This window comes from Trichechus manatus, unplaced genomic scaffold, assembly GCF_000243295.1.
Source record: "Trichechus manatus latirostris isolate Lorelei unplaced genomic scaffold, TriManLat1.0 scaffold00006, whole genome shotgun sequence".
NCBI classification, from domain to species: Eukaryota; Metazoa; Chordata; class Mammalia; order Sirenia; family Trichechidae; genus Trichechus; species Trichechus manatus.
In genome coordinates, this window is record NW_004443942.1 from 25,807,954 (window position 1) to 25,826,059 (window position 18,106).

Genomic DNA, 18,106 nt, shown 5'->3' on the forward strand with positions numbered 1-18,106 from the left:
TCCCCTCTCCCTCCCTCCCCACCCTTGTAACCATCAAAGAATGTTTTCTTCTGTGTTTAAACCTGAGACACAATCTTTAGATGAAGATTTAACTAGAATACCATTTAAACTTTAATTAATCTGGGTCTTAGTTCCTTGTGGGACTTAGTTAGATGAAACCATCCTTGAATGGGTATTACTTGAATAAAACAAGAACAAACCAAATTCCATAGGTATATTAGAAATGCTTCAGGTATTTGTAGAGTATAGCATTATTTGTTGAGTCTGTGACTCTTGGGAGGGAATATAATTAATTGATTATAACCTCGGTCAGGATAACTTTATTCATGTCCTCTTCCATGGAATCCTTGATTTTCTCCATCTGTAAAAAGAGATCTGGAGATAATTTTTTTTTTTTTAAATTGTAGTAAGCATAAGTAGAACAAAACATTTGCCATTTCTAAATGGTGCCCAGTTACCACCACTGACTGCTCTGACAGGGATCACAATAGAGGGTCCCAGACAGAGCTGGAGAAAAATGTAGAATGAAATTCTAACTCACAAAAAAAGACCAGACTTACTGGCCTGACAGAGACTGGAGAAACCCTGAGACTGTGGTCCCCGGACACCCTTTTAACTCAGTAATAAAGTCACTACTGAGGTTCACCCTTCATCCAAAGATCAGACAGGCCCATGAAACAAAACAAGACTAAAGGGCACACCAGGCCAGGGGCAAGGACTAGAAGGCAAGAGGGGACAGGAAAGCTGGTAATAGGGAACCCAAGGTTGAGAAAGGAGAGCGTTGACATGTCGTGGGGTTGTTACCAATGTCATAAAACAATATGTGTACTAATTGTTTAATGAGACGCTAGTTTGTTCTGTAGACCTTCATCTAAAGTACAATAAAAAAAAAATTTTTTTTTATGCCATTTCAACATTTTTTGCATGTAAGATTCAATGACATTAATTACCTTCATCATGTTATGCAACCATCACCACTATCTGTTTCTAAACTTTTCCATCACCTTTAACAGAAGCTCAGTGTGGAGGTGATTTTTATGAACTAAATTTATGTTGCCAGTGGTAGAAGACATTCAGTTCTTAGGCATTCGTTATGTTTTACATCACTTTCCAATAAGCTTTTTCAAGAGTTGTTGTCGTTGTGAGGTGCTGTTGAGTTGGTTCCAACTCATAGTGACCCCATGTACAACAGATCAAAACACTGCCTGGTCCTGGGCCGTCCTCATAATTGTTGTTATGCTTGAGCCGATGGTTGCAGCCACTGTGTCAGTCCATCTCGTTGAGAGTCTTCCTCTCTTTCATTCACCCCTCTACTTTACCAAGTATGATGTCCTTCTCCAGGACTGGTCCCTCCTGATGACATGTCCAAAGTATGTGAGACGAAGTCTTGCCATCCTTGCTTCCAAGGAGCATTCTGGCTGTACTTCTTCTAGGACAGATTTGTTTCTTCTTTTGGAAGTCCATAGTATATTCAGTATTCTTCGCTAACACCATAATTCAAAGGCATCGGTTCTTCAGTCTTCCTTATTCATCGTTCAGCTTTCGCATGCATGTGAGGCGATTGAAAACACCATGGCTTGGGTCAGGCATGCCTTAGTCATTAAAGTCATGTCTTTGTTTTAATACTTTAAAGAGGTCATTAGTCAGGGAGAAACTTTTCCACTTAATTTCAAGAGTACAAAGAGTGAAAAATTCTTCTTTAGACCAGAAACCAGTAGGAAAATAACTGGTTTAATAATTATTGAATAAATCAATCTTTTGTATGACCGTGACCATGGAACAAAGGTTGAAGATCATGCCCTTGATCAGACCACAGTGACTGATGGTTGCTTCTTATATAAGGATCTGATTCCTGTTCAGGTGTCAGCTTCCATGGAGGACAAGCTAAGATTCCTTTGTTTTAATAACTTTTTTACTCTGACATTGGGAACATCTGAGGTTTTTATAGAAAGTAGGTTTTTCATTAGTTTCTAGTTCAGTTTAACTAATGTGAATTGAGTTTCTATCTACTGTGTGTGATAGCGTATCCCAGGTGTTATAAGGGATGTAAAAACACAAGATAACTAACTATAAGGTAGGCAGAATGTCATGGAGAATCAGAAAGTGAAATCTTGTCTCTTTGGAGGATGACAAAGTTCCGTGAGTGAGGTAGCGTTTGAGATGGGTTTTGAAGAGTGGATACAATTTTGATTTTCAACAGAGGTATAATAGAGCAGAATGCATCTCAGTGAGGGAATAACAAAAGTACAGGCACAAAGAGGGGAACAGGTTTAAACTGTAGACTGTTACTCTTTTCTGAATTAGAAGTTTGGACAGGTACAGTGGACGAATGTCAGAGGGGACCTTAAATTCTTGAGTGAGAAGTTTGCACAATTGTCCTTTCAGGGAAAAATAAAAGTTTCCTTCAGTTTTGAGAAATGTGGTCTGGTATATATCATTTAGAATCCCTCCTGTTGGTGATAAATAGAAAAAGAGGGAACTAGTGGTTGGGAGTAGAAAAGGTAAGGCTAAGCAGAAGTGCTTGCAGCTGAAACTGGAGCATAGAGGAAGCCAAGGCAGTGTATCCCTGGATCCTGAACCTCCCCTGCCTGGTGGTTGGAAAGGAGCTGAACTGTGTGAAGGAGTGGCTACTGGGATTTGTCAGGGCACGAAACCCTGGGTATTGAAGGAACAGGTTGAGAAATATAAGGTCACTCAAAGTCTTTTTAGAAGAATCCGGGCCACTCTGGGTCTTGGGGACCTCAGTGAGACTTGGAGGCAGTCAGCACCACTGACTTTGAAGATTTGAATGGAGGACTAGGCCAATTTGGATGGAGGGAAAAGGACCTCCTAACAAGTTCATATTCTCTACAACAAAAGAAAACAAATGTGTAAAGCATCTCATTGAAACGGTATCCTTAAAAAGGATGATAAATGGAAATTAAACATATAATCATTTCACTTTTGACAAATATATATATATATTTTAAATTTAGTATTCTTTTTTTATGGTTTTTTTTTTAAGTGAGTTTTAAAAAAGTACATGAAAGAGCTTTAGTAAATTCAGACAAGATACCAGTTCCTGGCCTAGTTTGCCCCATAATGTCTTAGGTCATTTAGCTGTGAATTCTAATACCATGGAGCTTTTTAGGAGCCATACAGCTGGGGAAGGACTGTTGCACTCATTTAGCCATTTGGAGATCAGTGGATCATTTATATTTTTTTTCGTAGGTAAGAGATATAGTCTGAGCAGGGCCTTAAGAAGATTCATGTGTTGGCAGGAGTATGTAGGATGTCTTGTTGGAGGAGGGACCGGAAGTAGAGAGCTAGTCAAGAGAACTTTGAAATTACTTCTACTGAGAGTTTATGAGTGCCTTAGCTTGTGTGGTGGCGTTTGGTATACTAATAAACAATGTTCTCAGTTACTTTTCAGCAAGGTTACATTAATAAATTGTAAGACTTTGTTATCCAAAGTGATAAGCCAGACCACAGTGAAATGGACAGAGTAGTATAATGCAAGGGTGGGTAACCTGTTAGTCACAGAGAGACTGTCCGTTTAGTACCTTGATGGCACAGGTTTATCCTTTCTTCACCAGGAGTCGGAGAAGAGGTTGGGTTGGTAACTTGTATATGGGAGCTTTGTTCTGCTTTCTCACCAGGCCCCGCAGAGGAGTTCAGGCACAGGGCCTTGGGTAAGGCCTAGACTCAACTTGGTGTCAAGGTTATGTTTTCACTGCGCCCATTTCCCAACCTTGACACTGTGGTCTCGAGTTAGTTGCTTGATAAACATAAGGTGACACAAGAATAGAATTACATGATAGAGGCTACATCCCAGGGGCTGTGAATGGCCTGATTGTATTATCTATCCTGTTGGTAGAGTTAAAGCCCAGCTTAGCTGATTTTGAGCCAAAGGAGGCAACCAGCTTCTAAGCTGGAGGTAGGTCTTAGTCATGGCTCACAACCAATCATCTAGATATTAGCTTAAGACTGTTAGAAATGACTGTGGGAGGTGGTGTCAATCAGCCAAGAGTAGACTATTGACAGAACGGTGGGACTGGATTAAGCAAGTTGGTATGAGTGATTTGGTACAAAATACTGCACAGGTTGCCCCGTTTGCTTCGTTTTTAGTTTACATAGGCATACTGTTTAAGATTCAAGGCCAATGATAAAGTCAGTGAACAAAAAACGGCTCATAGAGCAAGAGAGAATGAAGAAAACCAAAGACACAAGGGAAATATGAGTCCAAAGGACTAATGGACCACAATTACCATAGCTTCCACCAGACTGAGTCCAGCACAACTAGATGGTGCCCTGACAGGGATCACAATAGAGGGTCCCGGACAGAGCTGGAGAAAAATGTAGAACAAAATCCTAACTCACACATACACACACACAAAAAGACCAAACTTACTGGTCTGACAGAGACTGGAGAAATCCTAAGAGTATGGCCCATGGACACCCTTATAGCTCAGTAATGAAGTCGCTCCTGAGGTTCACCCGTCAGCCAAACATTAGACAGGCGCATAAAACAAAACAAGACTAAATGAGCATATCAGCTCAGGGGCAAGGACGAGAAGGCAGAAGGGGACAGGAAAGCTGGTAATGAGGATCTCAGGGTTGAGAAGGGGAGAGTGTTGAAATGTCTTGGGGCTGGCAACCAATGTCACAAAACAATATGTGTATTAATTGTTTAATGAGAAACTAGTTCGCTCTGTAAACCTTCATCTAAATTATAATAAAAAATAAAAATTAAAAAAAAAAATTCAAATTCACACAAAAAGAACAGACTTACTGGTCTAACAGAAACTGGAGAAACCGTAAGAGTATGGCCCCTGGACACCCTTTTAACTCTGTACTGAAGTCCCTCCTGAGGTTCACCCTTCAGCCAAAGATTAGACAGACCCATAAAACAAACAATAATACACGTAGCTCAACCATGTATACAAGAGTAAATGGGCACTCCAACCTGGGGGCAAGGACAAGAAGGCAAGAAGGAACAGGAAAGCTGGACGAATGGAAATGGGGAACCTAAGGTCGAGAAGGGGAGAGTGTTGACACGTCGCAGGGTTGACAACCAGTGTCACAAAATAATGTGTATTAATGGTTTAATGAGAAACTAATTTGCTCTGTAAACTTTCACTTGAAGCACAATTTAAAAAACAAAGGCTCGTAGAGTAGAGCTTTGGATAATGAGAATACTTAGCAATTGGGTAGTAATATTAACGCAGAGTTAATCATAAAACTTTTTGTGTCTGTAGTAACTGAAATTTCAAGATGCTTATCATCTTGCCTTGGTAGGTATGTAACATAATTGAATCTTTGATTCAGGACCCTCTGGCATTGTAGGACCATCATTGTAAACCGTAGCCTATCATTATCGTCATTTTGAACCTCAGCTTAGAAAACCTTAGCTTAAAAGCAATAAATTGTGTAGTGCTTTGTTTATAACTAAAAAGTTTCAAAGCTCACACTGTATCTGAGATAATTCAAGATGAAAATGGGAGGTCCTTTCTTGAGTAATTTCCTGTACAGTTGATTTTGTGCTAATTTGCTTGTTTTTGTTAAGAACAAATGGCTGAAGGTGGCGGAGTGGAGTGGAATTAATTCAGGATTCCAGTTGGTTGCGTTCTAGTGAATTTACAATGTAATGCATCCTTGGGAATAGGAAATAATATAAAACAAGGCACTAACTTGTTATTTTGAGGGGGAGGAGAAGAGGAGTTCTTATCTAGAACAGATGTGAAGATTTATAGTTGTTTGACTTTATGGCATGGAAGATTAAAGACTGTTCAGTTAGAGTGAACTCATTTCATAAGAGAGAAGAGACTTTAGTGGGGGGTTAGGCAAGGTTTTGTGGTAACCATATACCAAGTGCTTTGTACTTTAAATTTTGGAATGAAGTTTATAGACCATTCCTATTTTATATGTTGCTGCAGATGGTCAATGCCTGTTTCATTTATAACTGTAGGGCCGTCTTTTTGCCTATCCTGACACTCACCGCCACCGCCTGGGCCCCAACTACCTTCAGATACCTGTGAACTGTCCCTATCGTACTCGAGTGGCCAACTATCAGCGTGATGGTCCCATGTGCATGCTCGACAACCAAGGTAGGTCCTGCAAGGGGAGATGCCAGAGTGGATGTGATGGGACACCAGGCCAGTGGTTTGCAAACTGGGCCCCACAGGACCCCCTCGCCTTGTGCTCTGAGAAGGTCTCCACAGGCACTCCAGGCAACTGTGTATTTTTGCCCAGCAATGAAGGTTTAAACTGCCTGAGGACTTTTCATGCTTTTACCAATCTTAACTATTTTGTTGAGAATTCCCACCTCAGGTTTCATTTGCAGTCCAAGACAGGGAGAATGAGCTTTCACACTATCTATAGTCGAGTAGCATCCAACTTAAACCAATTGCCAACTCCAGCTCATGGTGACCTCACGTGTGTCAGAGTAGAACTGCTCTGCACAGGGTTTTCAGTGGTTGAATTTTTTAGAAGTAGATCGCCAGGCCTTTCTTCCGAGGCATCTCTGAGTGGATTTGAACCTCTAACCTTTTGGTTAGCAGTTGAGTGCATCAACTGTTTGCACCTTCCAGGGATTCCAGCATCCAACTTAGGGGTTAAGTTTTAAAGACTCTTCACAAAAATTCCCTAAATCACTCTTAAGTCTTAAATCACTAGGACTGTCTAAGTGCAGAAGAAAGTGCAAAAGCCAAGAGCTCATGTCTTTTGTTTCTCTTTGCAATTCCACTCCAGTCTTGAAGGAGCAAGTCTGGTTAGAACTTGGAGGAGAGGAAGCAGGGAGGGGAGAGATGGAGTAATAAAGGGATTCTTTCCCCTCTCCCACCTTTTTTTGCTAAATCCTTGTAATTGAATTTATATAAATTAACTGCTGAGATGGGACTCTACTGTTTTTTGTAGCTCATTTATCAAATTTATAAATTTATTTTGTTGCCATGTATAAACAGCTTCTGTTTCTAATTACTCATTTGCGTTAGCCAAACAGAATACTTGATTAATGTTTTTTCCTTTTAATATACCACTCCTTAATGTAGATCTTAGTTTTCTTTTTCGATTTCCATATTTAGGGCCCATGTCTTTCAGTAATAGGCTGCTTACATTGATCCTTTGAGAAATTTTACTGATGATTTATATGTATAGCTATAGCCATATTCAAACAATTCCCACCGAATGCAGAAATTATCACACAATACCATTAATATCACATGTAAGTAAAATTTTGCTAAAGATCATTTAAAGTGGCTGCAGCAGTATATTGACAGGGAACTACCAGAAATCTAAGCCAGATTCAGAAGAGGACGTGGAATCAGGGATATCATTGCTGATGTCAGATGGATCCTGGCTGAAAGCAGAGAATACCAGAAAGATGTTTGTCTGTGTTTTATTGACTATGCAAAGGCGTTCGACTGTGTGAATCATAACAAATTAAGGATAACATTGCAAAGAATGGGAGTGCCAGAACACTTAATTGTGCTCATGAGGAATCTGTACTTAGACCAAGAGGCAGTTATTTGAACAGAACAAGGGGATACTGCCTGGTTTAAAGTCAGGAAAGGTGTGTGTCAGGGTTGTATCCTTTCACCATACCTGTTCAATCTGTATGCTGAGCAAATAATCCAAGAAGCTGGACTATATGAAGAAGAATGGGGCATCAGGATTGGAGGAAGACTCATTTAACAACCTGTGTTATGCAGATGACACAACCTTGCTTCCTGAAAGTGAAGAGTACTTGAAACATTTACTGATGAAGATCAAAGACCACAGCCTTCAGTATGGATTACACCTCAACATAAAGAAAACAGAAATCCTCACAGCTGGACCAATAAGCAACATCATGATAAATGGAGAAAAGATTGAAGTTGTTAAGGATTTCATTTTACTTGGATCCACAGTCAACACCCGTGGAAGCAGCAGTCAAGAAATCAAATGATGCATTACATTGGGCAAATTTGCTGCAAAAGACCTCTTTCAAGTGTTCAAAAGCAAAGATGTCACCTTGAAAACTAAGGTGTGCCTGACCCAAGCCATGGTGTTTTCACTTGCCTCCTACGCATTTGAAAGCTGGACAATGAATAAGGAAGACCGAAGAAGAACTGACGCCTTTGAATTGTGTTGAAGAAGGATATTGAATATACCATGGACTGCCAAAAGAACAAACAAAGCTGTCTTGGAAGAAGTACAACCAGAATGCTCCTTAGAAACAAGGATGACAAGACTGTCTCACATACTTTGGACATGTCAGGAGGATCAGTCTCTGGAGAAGGATATCATGCTTGGTAAAGTAGAGGGTCAGCGAAAAAGAGGAAGACCGTCAGTGAGATGAATTGACACAGTGGCTGCAACAGTGGGCTCAAGCATAACAACGATTGTGAGGGTGGCACAGGACTGGGCAGTGTTTTGTTCTGTTGTACATAGGGTCGTTCTGAATCAGAACTGACTTGATGGCACCTAACAACAACAGCATATTCAAACAAAGTTTATTTTCCTATGGTAAAAATAATCACGTGTCCTAAAGGAAATTTGGAAAATATAGGGAGAAAAAGAGAAGGGAGAAGAAAAACCCACTTATAGTCCCTACACCCAAAGGCCACAACTGTTAATTTTGCTGTATTTCTTGCCAGTCTTTTCTGTGAATATTTTTTATACACTTCAGATCACTTCGTGTGTATAATTTTGAACCTTGCTTTTGTCACCATTATCACTAAGCCTTCTCCACGTATTTAACACGTTTACATGCTTGGTAATTACATCGGGTGGTTGCAGTATTTCTGCTCTCTGAGGTTTACAGAAGCATGGGCGTGTTGTTGCCCAGTTGATACTACCTGTGTCTGACTTCTGCATTTTACCTTCACTTTTTATTCTTCTGTTCTTTTTTTCATTCACAGTCCTCAGTCCCTTTGTTTTTGAAGCTGACTGTAGCAAAGAAGTTCATATATATTTTGGAACTTCATTAATAAGTCATTGCTCAATCCTTGTTTACCATTATAGTGGTGTACGTGCGGAAAAAAATGACCTAATGAGGTATTTTGACACACCCTTTGCCTAATTTTAAATGTAGAGCATTTGGGCTGTGTTCTTGAAGCTCAACGAAAGAGCTTGTTTCAGTGTTAGTGTCTCAGTAGTCACTGACTTCAAAGAAAACTCCCACTTTGAGTAAAGTTCAGAGCTTATCTGGACATAGAATTTTTAAATTACTCAGACACACTTCAGAGCTAATGCTTAATGCAGAAAACACTGTGGTGGCAGGGTTATGGGAGCATTTTGCTTTTCATGTGGATGTGTCTGACCTAGAACTACTTTCTTGGGTTAATAATGAGGCTCCCTAATAGTATGACGTCCTCCCTCCCCCTACACACACACTTGGTGCCTTTAGATTAGTGTGATGTATGGGCACCTCTTCATTATCCATTTTTGGGTGATCTGTTCTAGCAGTGAGCTTGGTAAAATTCCACCCCAGACTGGTTTGCTCAAACCACTTACTGTGTTTCTAGGCCACTCCTTCGGGTCATGCAGATAACTGACGCTATTGTTAGTATCAGTTTCAGCAAAGTATAGTTAGGAAAATAGATATGCCAAAATAAAAAATACGTATAATTTATTCCAGAAGTCATAATAAGAATATTGGTTGTATTTGTCACTTTTTCTATTAGCCCAGATAAATGAGAGCTGATATACTAGAAGTACCAGATTTAGAAACATCCTTTTTAGTTGCTTTGTGGCGGTGGTTGTTGTTAGTTGCTACCAAGTCAGTCCCGACTCACGGTGATTCCGTGTGTGCAGCATAGAACTGCTTTGTAGAGTTGCCAAGGCTGTGACTCTTCCGAAGGAGCTCACCAGGCCTGTCTTCTGAGGCACCTCTGGGTGGGTTTGAACCACCAACCTTTTGGCTAATAGGTGAGCACTTGATTGTTTGCACCACCCAGGGACATATGTGTGTGTGCATATGGTATGTATGTGTGTATATTTATATGTATATTTATATATACATACATGTGGTATGATGTGTGTATGTGATTGCCACTTGTATTTATTTCTTATTACGTTGAGTAATTGTAGACCTGCCTCATTTTTTAGCTCCGTAAGTGGAGCTGTGGTGGCGCAGTGGTTAAGCATTTGGCTGCTAACCAGAAGGTCAGCAGTTCAACTCCACCAACTGCTCCTTGGAAACCCTATGGGGCAGTTTTACTCTGTCCTATAGTGTTGCTATGAGTCGGAATCGACTCAGCGGCAGTGGGTTTGGTTTGTTTTTAAGTGACTCTCTGGGTTCTTCCTTTACAGGTGGTGCTCCGAATTACTACCCCAACAGCTTCAGTGCTCCAGAACAACAGCGTTCAGCCCTGGAGCACAGCACCTCGTGTTCTGGGGATGTGCAGCGCTTCAACAGTGCTGATGAGGACAACGTCACTCAGGTAACATTCGAAGAATTTTGCCTTCATGGGGCCTAAACAGGGTTAAACTAGCTCATACAGCCCTGCAAGAATTAATTTAGACCATGATGCTATTGCTTATACATTAAAATTTACTACAGGGTCATTTTTATTTTTTTGAGAGATTTTCGTGACACCATATAGAGCTCATGTTTTTAAGCAGTCATGATACAGCATACTTCTGTGACTATAAGAGCTGAATGGGAAATAGTGAGAAGGTTCAGGTTTGTACTCTTAAAAATGATTCACTTGTCCTCCACGTCTGGCTATGGCAGACTAGCCTGTGTCAGACCTGTCTTCTCATGAACACTGTTAGAAAGCTAGGTAAAATATGAAAAGCATCTGTTTAAAGGCTTTGGAGGGCTAACAAAGTCACGAGGATTTGAGGGGTCAAGATCTCAGACACAAAGGAAGTGCAGAGAGGTGAGCTTGACATTTGGTGCCCTTCCCTCATGACGTATTTATCAATTCTTAAGCATTGGCCAAGATGCTGAGCAGAGCTTATAGCAGCCTTAAGGGTCTGGAGGAAGGAACACAATTGGAATTCAGGGTCTGCTAAGGAGGAGGGTCTAGTTACCACCCGAGGCTTTCAGTTGGAATCCCTGAAGAACCATTCCTAGGAATAAGGGCAAACTTGAAATAAACTTGCCCTCACAAAAATTGAAAACCAGTTTTAGCTCAATCTCAGATGGAATTAAGATGGTCTCCCTCCATCCTAACTACCTGCCAGAAACAATTATTTTTTGGAGGAAAATAGAGCCTCACATTTATCTCTACAGTGTTGTATACATGAATGTCCAGCATTCAATAATCAATTATCAGACATACCCAGCACGTAAGACCTAATAACTGAAAACCAAGAGGGAAAAAAAACACAAAACAAAACTGACACTAGAAGTAGACCTTTTAGAGATCCCAGCAATGGGATTGTCAGCTACAGGCTTTAAAATAACTAGGATAAATGATAACTGGGATAATTTAATAAGAGAATTTTATAAAAATAAAGGAATTGAATGGACATACTAAACTGGAAAATGCAACAACTGAAATTAATAAGTCAGTAGACAGAATCCCTGAGCGTTGCAAGTGGTTAATGTGCTCAGCTGCTAACCAAAAGGTTGGCAGTTCGAGTCTACCGAGCGATGCCTTGGAAGAAAGGCCTGGGAATCTGCTTCTGAAAAATCAGTCATTGAAAACCCAGTGGAGCACAGTTCTACTCTGACACATGTAGGGTCTCTATGAGCTGAAATGACAACTGGTAGTTGGGTTTTAAAGGAGATTTAATACAGCTGAAGGAATAGTGAATTGGAAAATAGTAGATATTATCAAGATCAACTCATGGAGAGGGGGAGAAAAACAACTTCTTTTCATTATGAGACACCATTAAAAGATTGAAAAGACAAGCCACAGACTGGGAGAGTATATTTCCAGTTCAGTTAACTAACAAAGGACTCATCTACAGGATATATAAATAGCAATAATAAAAAGACAGACAACTGAATAGAAAAATAGGCAAAAGACTTACATTGACACTTCATCAAAGAGAATATCCAGGTGGCTGAAAAACACACGGAAAGGTACTTTACCTTGTAGTCATCAGGGAAATGCAAAATAAAATCACAAAGAGATACCACTGCATATCTACCGTAATAGCTAGAATTAAAAATACTGACCATACCATGTGTGAATGAAGAACAAGTCTAACTCTCATGAATGTCAGTCAATTAAGCTGTTTTGCAAAACTGTCAATACCTGTTAAAGTTGAACATATGCATGTTTTCTGACCTAGCAAGTCCACTCTGAAGTATGAACCCAACAGAAATGTGTATGTATTGAGCACCAGAACACATATACAAAATTCTTCATCATTTCCAAAAAACTGGAACTAAGCCAGATATTACCCAAAAACCCCTTAACAGTAGAATGAATAAATAAATAGTGGTATATTTGCACAGTGTACAGCAAGGAAAATTAATGAACTGTTGCAACAAGCGACAACATAGATGAATCTCATCAACACAACATTGAGCAAAAAAGCCAGACACAAGAATTATAGATCATATGATATAATTTATGTAAATTTATAAAAGGCGAAACACATTTATGATATTAGAAGTAAAACAAAAAAATTACCTTTGGTGAGGAGAGAGGGGATAGTGATTGGGAGGGGCTGTGGCGGTGGGGGATGGGGTTTCTGGGGTGTGGATCTATGGTTAAAGTTTGGAGCTGATAAAGTGGGTCAGAAACCTTATCTGGTTAACAGAACAGCTGTCACATTTGTGGAGTCCATGCTCTCCTGCAGTGAGTGACTGAGCTATATATAGCCGGTAGTTAGGCAGGCATAAGAATAAGCAAACCAGATCACTGGAGACTTCTTCAGGGTCAAAGTCTTAACCTGCTCTTTACCTGAACAGTAGTGAGTGCGGAAGTTAGAGCCGTGTGTTACAGACGATTCTCATTATTCGCAGTAATTATGCTCTGTATGGTTGTGCACACATTGAATTAGTGAACATGGAACCATGGCTCCTAGGGGAAATACAGGGTTAGGTTCCTGCGAGTCTCTGGTCATGACATTTTTGTCAAACGATCAATACATAACCTTGTTTTATGTGTGTTTCTGTTTAAAGATGCTTTATGTAATCTATGTTGTGGATTCATCAGCATTGAACTCATGGCCAGCGGCACTATGACTCCAGCCTGACAGAGCTTATCTAACACACATTTTCCCCATAAAGCACATCACAGCCTTCTTGCGCGTAGGAATACCAGACAGCACTTGAGCACTCTGCTTGGGGGCCTTTTTAAATAGTGAAATCACCAACAAAAGCACAAAAATGAGAAAAATGTGGCACTAAATAGACCGTGAAAAGGACACTTGCTTAGAGTATGAGAGCTGAAACAAAAAGGCAGACTATTGCCTTGTTCCGCCACATCTAGGGGCATGCACGCTGGGGGACTCATTTTTTTTGCCACTCTGCACATGTCTGCAAATGGCTGTGGAAGCGTAGTGAGCATTGGTTTTGCCATTACAAATACATTTTAGTGAGTAGGTGAATTCGCAAATACAGAATCTGAGAATAATGAGGATTGACTGTTTTTCCATTGTATCTTCTTATGCCACAGGTTGAAATAGGTACACAGTTTATCTTTGTGTATATATATGGGTTTTTTTTTGTTTTTTTTCCACCTCTTAAGAACTGTAAGTTAACCAAATCTCTGAAAGGGCAAGTATTTTATATGGGTTTTATTTGGTGGTGTGTTGGTAAATATTTAACAACTGGCCCTTGGGAGAAAAACTCTGATTATGATGTTTGTTGATTTTCATGGTGGAAATATTCCCCCCCAGGCTGATTTCCAGATATTAACATGATGTCACTGAATCTTTGGAGTTGGGAAGGGATGCTTAGTATCACACTAGTGTTTGCACCATATGGATATAGTAGACACAAATAACCTCAAGAACATAGGTTAATATATAGTAAATTAATTAGAAAGTGATGCATTTTGAGTACTTGTTACCTTTGTATTATAATGTATTTGTTTGTAAGTTTATATAATTTTTATTAATGGCTGTCTTTAATACCTGGCTCATGAAATTGCCCAACATTTGACAAGCAGCTCTCATGAGCTGGCATAAGCTGACTTCAGCACACTACTGGAACGGCAGAACCAAATTCCTTTCAGTTCAAGATGGTAGACTGAGATGACACAGGAGGCCTGCCTTCTACTTCTAACACACATAGTGATGCTGGATTTAAAAAGTGTTTTTAGTAATGTAGCTGAGCTGAAAAACAACAACATTCGATCTGCATGTCCCAGAAATGAAAAAGGAATCACAGCAGTGGGTGAACATTGAAGGTGCATACCTCAGGGGGGTAACCAGGCTTCATGTACACTTTATTAGGGTTTTGTGCCTCCAAGGGGTTGGGTGTTGAGGCCACAGGCTTCGAGTACGGCAGAGAGCTAGAACGGGGCTCTTGGCATAATGGTGAGAACCAGGAAAGGGCATCCCATTGGAAAAACTCCCCACCAGGCTGAGCGTGCAGCTTGGAAGCATGTGGTCTCTCATGGAAGCAATCAGTCATGAGAAATTGTGAGTCTCTCCTGTGCTGTGCTCAGGGGTTGGTGTTTTTAGTTGCAGGCTGTACTGCCACCTAGTAGTGCCATAAGAGAATGGCTCGCCATCTACTTCCGTAAAGATTATTGCCAAGAAACCCTATGGAGCTCAATTATCTTGAGTTGGAATTGACTCGATGGCAACGGGTTTTATACAGCCTTCTGTTTGTAAGGAATTTATAAATAGTTGACTAAAAAGGACATTTTTAAAAAGCAGTTGTTAGCTATTATCAACAACTGGATTCTTCCCATTTTGCTTAAAACTAATAGTGAGGAACTCAACACAGGTAACAGTTTCAACTATAATTTAAAATTATTTTTAAATTTTAAAAAGTTTTTGATCATTTCAAATGTGGCATGCTAGGTGAGTTTTGTTTGTGGTAAACTGATTATTCGGTTCTCTGCACTCTCTCTGTCCTCAATGAGCAGGTGCGAGCATTCTATAAGAATGTGCTGAATGAAGAGGAGAGGAAGCGCCTGTGTGAGAACATTGCAGGCCATCTGAAAGACACCCAGCTTTTCATCCAGAAGAAAGCGGTGAGTCTTTGTAAGCTAAAGGGTGACATCTGCTGGCAAGAGAAGATAGTGCAGCTGTGTGGGGGAACTCCTAAAAGGAAAAGTGACATTTCTGTTTTGCTTGAGAGTCCCTGGGTTGGGCAGACAGTTAAGTGCTTGGCTACTAACTGAAAGGTTGACAGTTTGAATCCACCTAGAGGCGCCTCGGAAGAAAGACGTGGAGTTCTACGTCGGAAAGATCACAGCCGTGAAAACCCTATGAAGTACAGTTCTGTTATGAAACACATGGGGTCGCCATGAATCAGGGTAAACTCCATGGTGACTGGTTAAGGGGACTTAAAAAAAAAATAGTAGTAACTCCTCAATCAATCTCTGATTATTTCCTCTTCATGTTTTATACGATGTGGCATGTCCATTGATCCTTACTTAGCTCTTTGTCTAATGTGTAATAGTGGACAGGGTGAATTCTTTCCTGTGTTCTCTCATTTGACTGCAGCTAAATTCTGTTACTAGTAAGTGTCTAGTATCAGAATGTGGGTCCTACCACAGTTTTGCTTAAAGTTTATTGTTATTAGGTGCCGTCGAGTTGGTTCCGACTCATAGCAACCCTGTGTACATCAGAACATGACACTGCCCTGTCCTGCGCCGTCGTCACAATCATTGTTATGCTTGAGCCCATTGTTGCAGCCGTTGTGTCAGTCCATCTCGTTGAAGGTCTTCCTCTTTCTCGCTGACCCTCCACTTTACCAAGCACGCTATCCTTCTCCAGGGACTGATCCCTCCTGATAACATGTCCAAAGCATGTGAGATGTAGTCTTGATATCCTTGCTTCTAAGGAGCATTCTGGTTGTACTTCTTCCAAGACAGATTTGTTCGTTCTTTTGGCAGTCCGTGGTATATTCAGTATTCTTCGCCAACACCACAATCCAAAGGTTGCAGTTCTTCAGTCTTATTTGTCATCCAGCTTTCACATACATCTGAGGCAATTGAAAACACCGTGGCTTGGGTCAGGCGCACCTTAGTCTTCAAGGTGACATCTTTGCTTTTCAACACTTGAAAGAGGTCTTTTGCAGCAGATTTGCCCAATGCAGTGCTTCTTGTGATTTCTTGACTGCTGATTCCATGGGTGTTGGTTGTGGATCTGACTAAAATAACTTCAATCTTTTTGCTGTTTATCATGATGTTGCTGCTTAAACTTTAGATGATGAGAAATACGGCTAACATTTTTGTAGTTTGAAGCTTGCCTAAAGGCTTGATGTCACAACTCCTGACCCTCCTTCAGAAGCAAACAAGGAACTTGTGTGTTTTGGGGGGCAAGAACAGAGCTGCTTCCAGAAGTCAGGCTGCACTTAGAGCTGAGGTGCCAGAATATTTCTGATGGCAGCTTACTCCAGGGCCTGTGTTGTCCAACGCTGCCTGGTACTACCTCCCGCTGAAACTTCCTTCCTTCCCTGTCTAATAAACACTGTGAAACAGAGACACTGGGGAGTGGTATAGTAGGGGTTTGGGGTGATGGTGACATTTATTTTCATCGGGTTTCAGGTCAAGAACTTCCATGATGTCCACCCTGACTATGGAGACAGCATCCAGGCACTTTTGGACAAATACAACGCTGAGAAACCTAAGGTGAGCCCGGAGCTGCTTGGCTGTGGCAGAACTGAGTGTGCCTGGGGTTAGATCAAGCATGGTTTCCTTTGAGCATTATTCTCCTCAGGGCATTTATCTGCAGCTTCTAGATTTCTTAAACAGCTGTTCAGAAACTCATTTGAGATAAAAAGAACTCACCTGCAAAACACATACTCTTCGTTTAGCTCTGGACCATATGACACAGTTAAAGGTGAACGAAGTCTGAATTATATTTTCATTCAAACACAAATTAAAGCTAAGATAAATACCAAGTTGCTGCTGTCGAGTGAGTTAACTAACCTGCTGGTTTTGCTCTTTTAAAACAGAACTCAATCCACACCTTTGTGCAGCATGAGTCTCACTTGGCTGCAAGGGAGAAGGCTAACCTGTGAGGGTCTGGGGGACGTGCCAAGAAGCTCGCCGTCCATGAAGCAAAGCATGGTGTTCACACATGCAACATTCTTATCTGCAACATTCTTATCGCTGGATAGAAGATTCTCCTGTGCTAGATATGCAAATGCAAGCTCATGTCTTTAAAATGGTAATCTAGGTTTCTACAGCAAATAACCTAATGATAACTTTTAATACTTTTAATAGTTTCCCCTAGGGTAATTAGGGGAAAATGGAAGTTAGGGCTTAACAATCATTTAAAAGAAATACATGTTTGCTTTTGATAGTAAGTTGGATTATGCATTTAAAATGACTAGAAGGAAAGTTTCTAGCAGAAATACGATTTTATTTGGTAAGAAAAAAAATCTTGGTGAAATTGGTGTGTTTACATATTACCTCATGGCCTATTAAATAAAATCATGGCTGTAATTATACAAGAAGAAAAAAAAGGTGATCCATCAGACATTTGTATTTTTATGAATTCATTGTAGGAAAAGCACATTTAATGCATCAGTGGCCTTCCAAAAATAACTTGAGCACCATCATGGCTTTATATGTATTCCAGCTTGGAATTGATCAACTTTATTTTTTTTTCTCTTGAAATTATATCGATTACATACAGCACTGATTTTACAACAGACTGCTGTGTAACTGCTTTATATTTTTACAATAAAATAATCTTAAGAATAGAAGAAATAGTATTTGATTTTTTTCTGCTCCACACATTACTTGGAATTTACACACACACACACACACACACACACACACACACACACACGTTGCCCTTGAGTGGATTCCGACTCATAGCGACCTCATAGCGACCTTATAGGACAGAGTAGAACTGCCTCATAGAGTTTCCAGGGGTCCGCTGGTGGATTCAAACTGCTGACGTTTTGGTTAGTAGCCGAGCTCTTAACCACTGCGCCACCAGGGCTACAACCAGACTCTTAATTTGAATATCATCTGTTTTCAAATGCTTACTCTTGAAAATATCAGTATCGTGAGGTTCTTATGTTATTTACTTAAACTAATAGCCT

General features: G+C 40.3%; 1 protein-coding gene across 3 annotated transcripts in view; it reads left to right on the plus strand.

Moving 5' to 3' along the window:
- CAT (catalase) overlaps positions 1-17,761 on the plus strand; it is a 66,236-nt gene extending 48,475 nt beyond the window's left edge. The window contains exons 9-14 of one of the 3 annotated variants that reach the window (XR_002825228.1): positions 5,948-6,086; positions 10,273-10,403; positions 14,967-15,074; positions 16,596-16,679; positions 16,768-16,890; positions 17,006-17,761. Coding sequence is in view for 1 of the 3 variants with exons in the window: in XM_004369783.2 (XP_004369840.1) it covers positions 5,948-6,086; positions 10,273-10,403; positions 14,967-15,074; positions 16,596-16,679; positions 17,006-17,071 (528 nt within the window). In the remaining 2 variants the exon portion in view is untranslated. The remainder of the gene's footprint in view (positions 1-5,947; positions 6,087-10,272; positions 10,404-14,966; positions 15,075-16,595; positions 16,680-16,767; positions 16,891-17,005) is intronic. The other 2 variants (XR_002825229.1, XM_004369783.2) reach the window with 2 other exon arrangements.
- Positions 17,762-18,106: the final 345 nt, after the last annotated feature.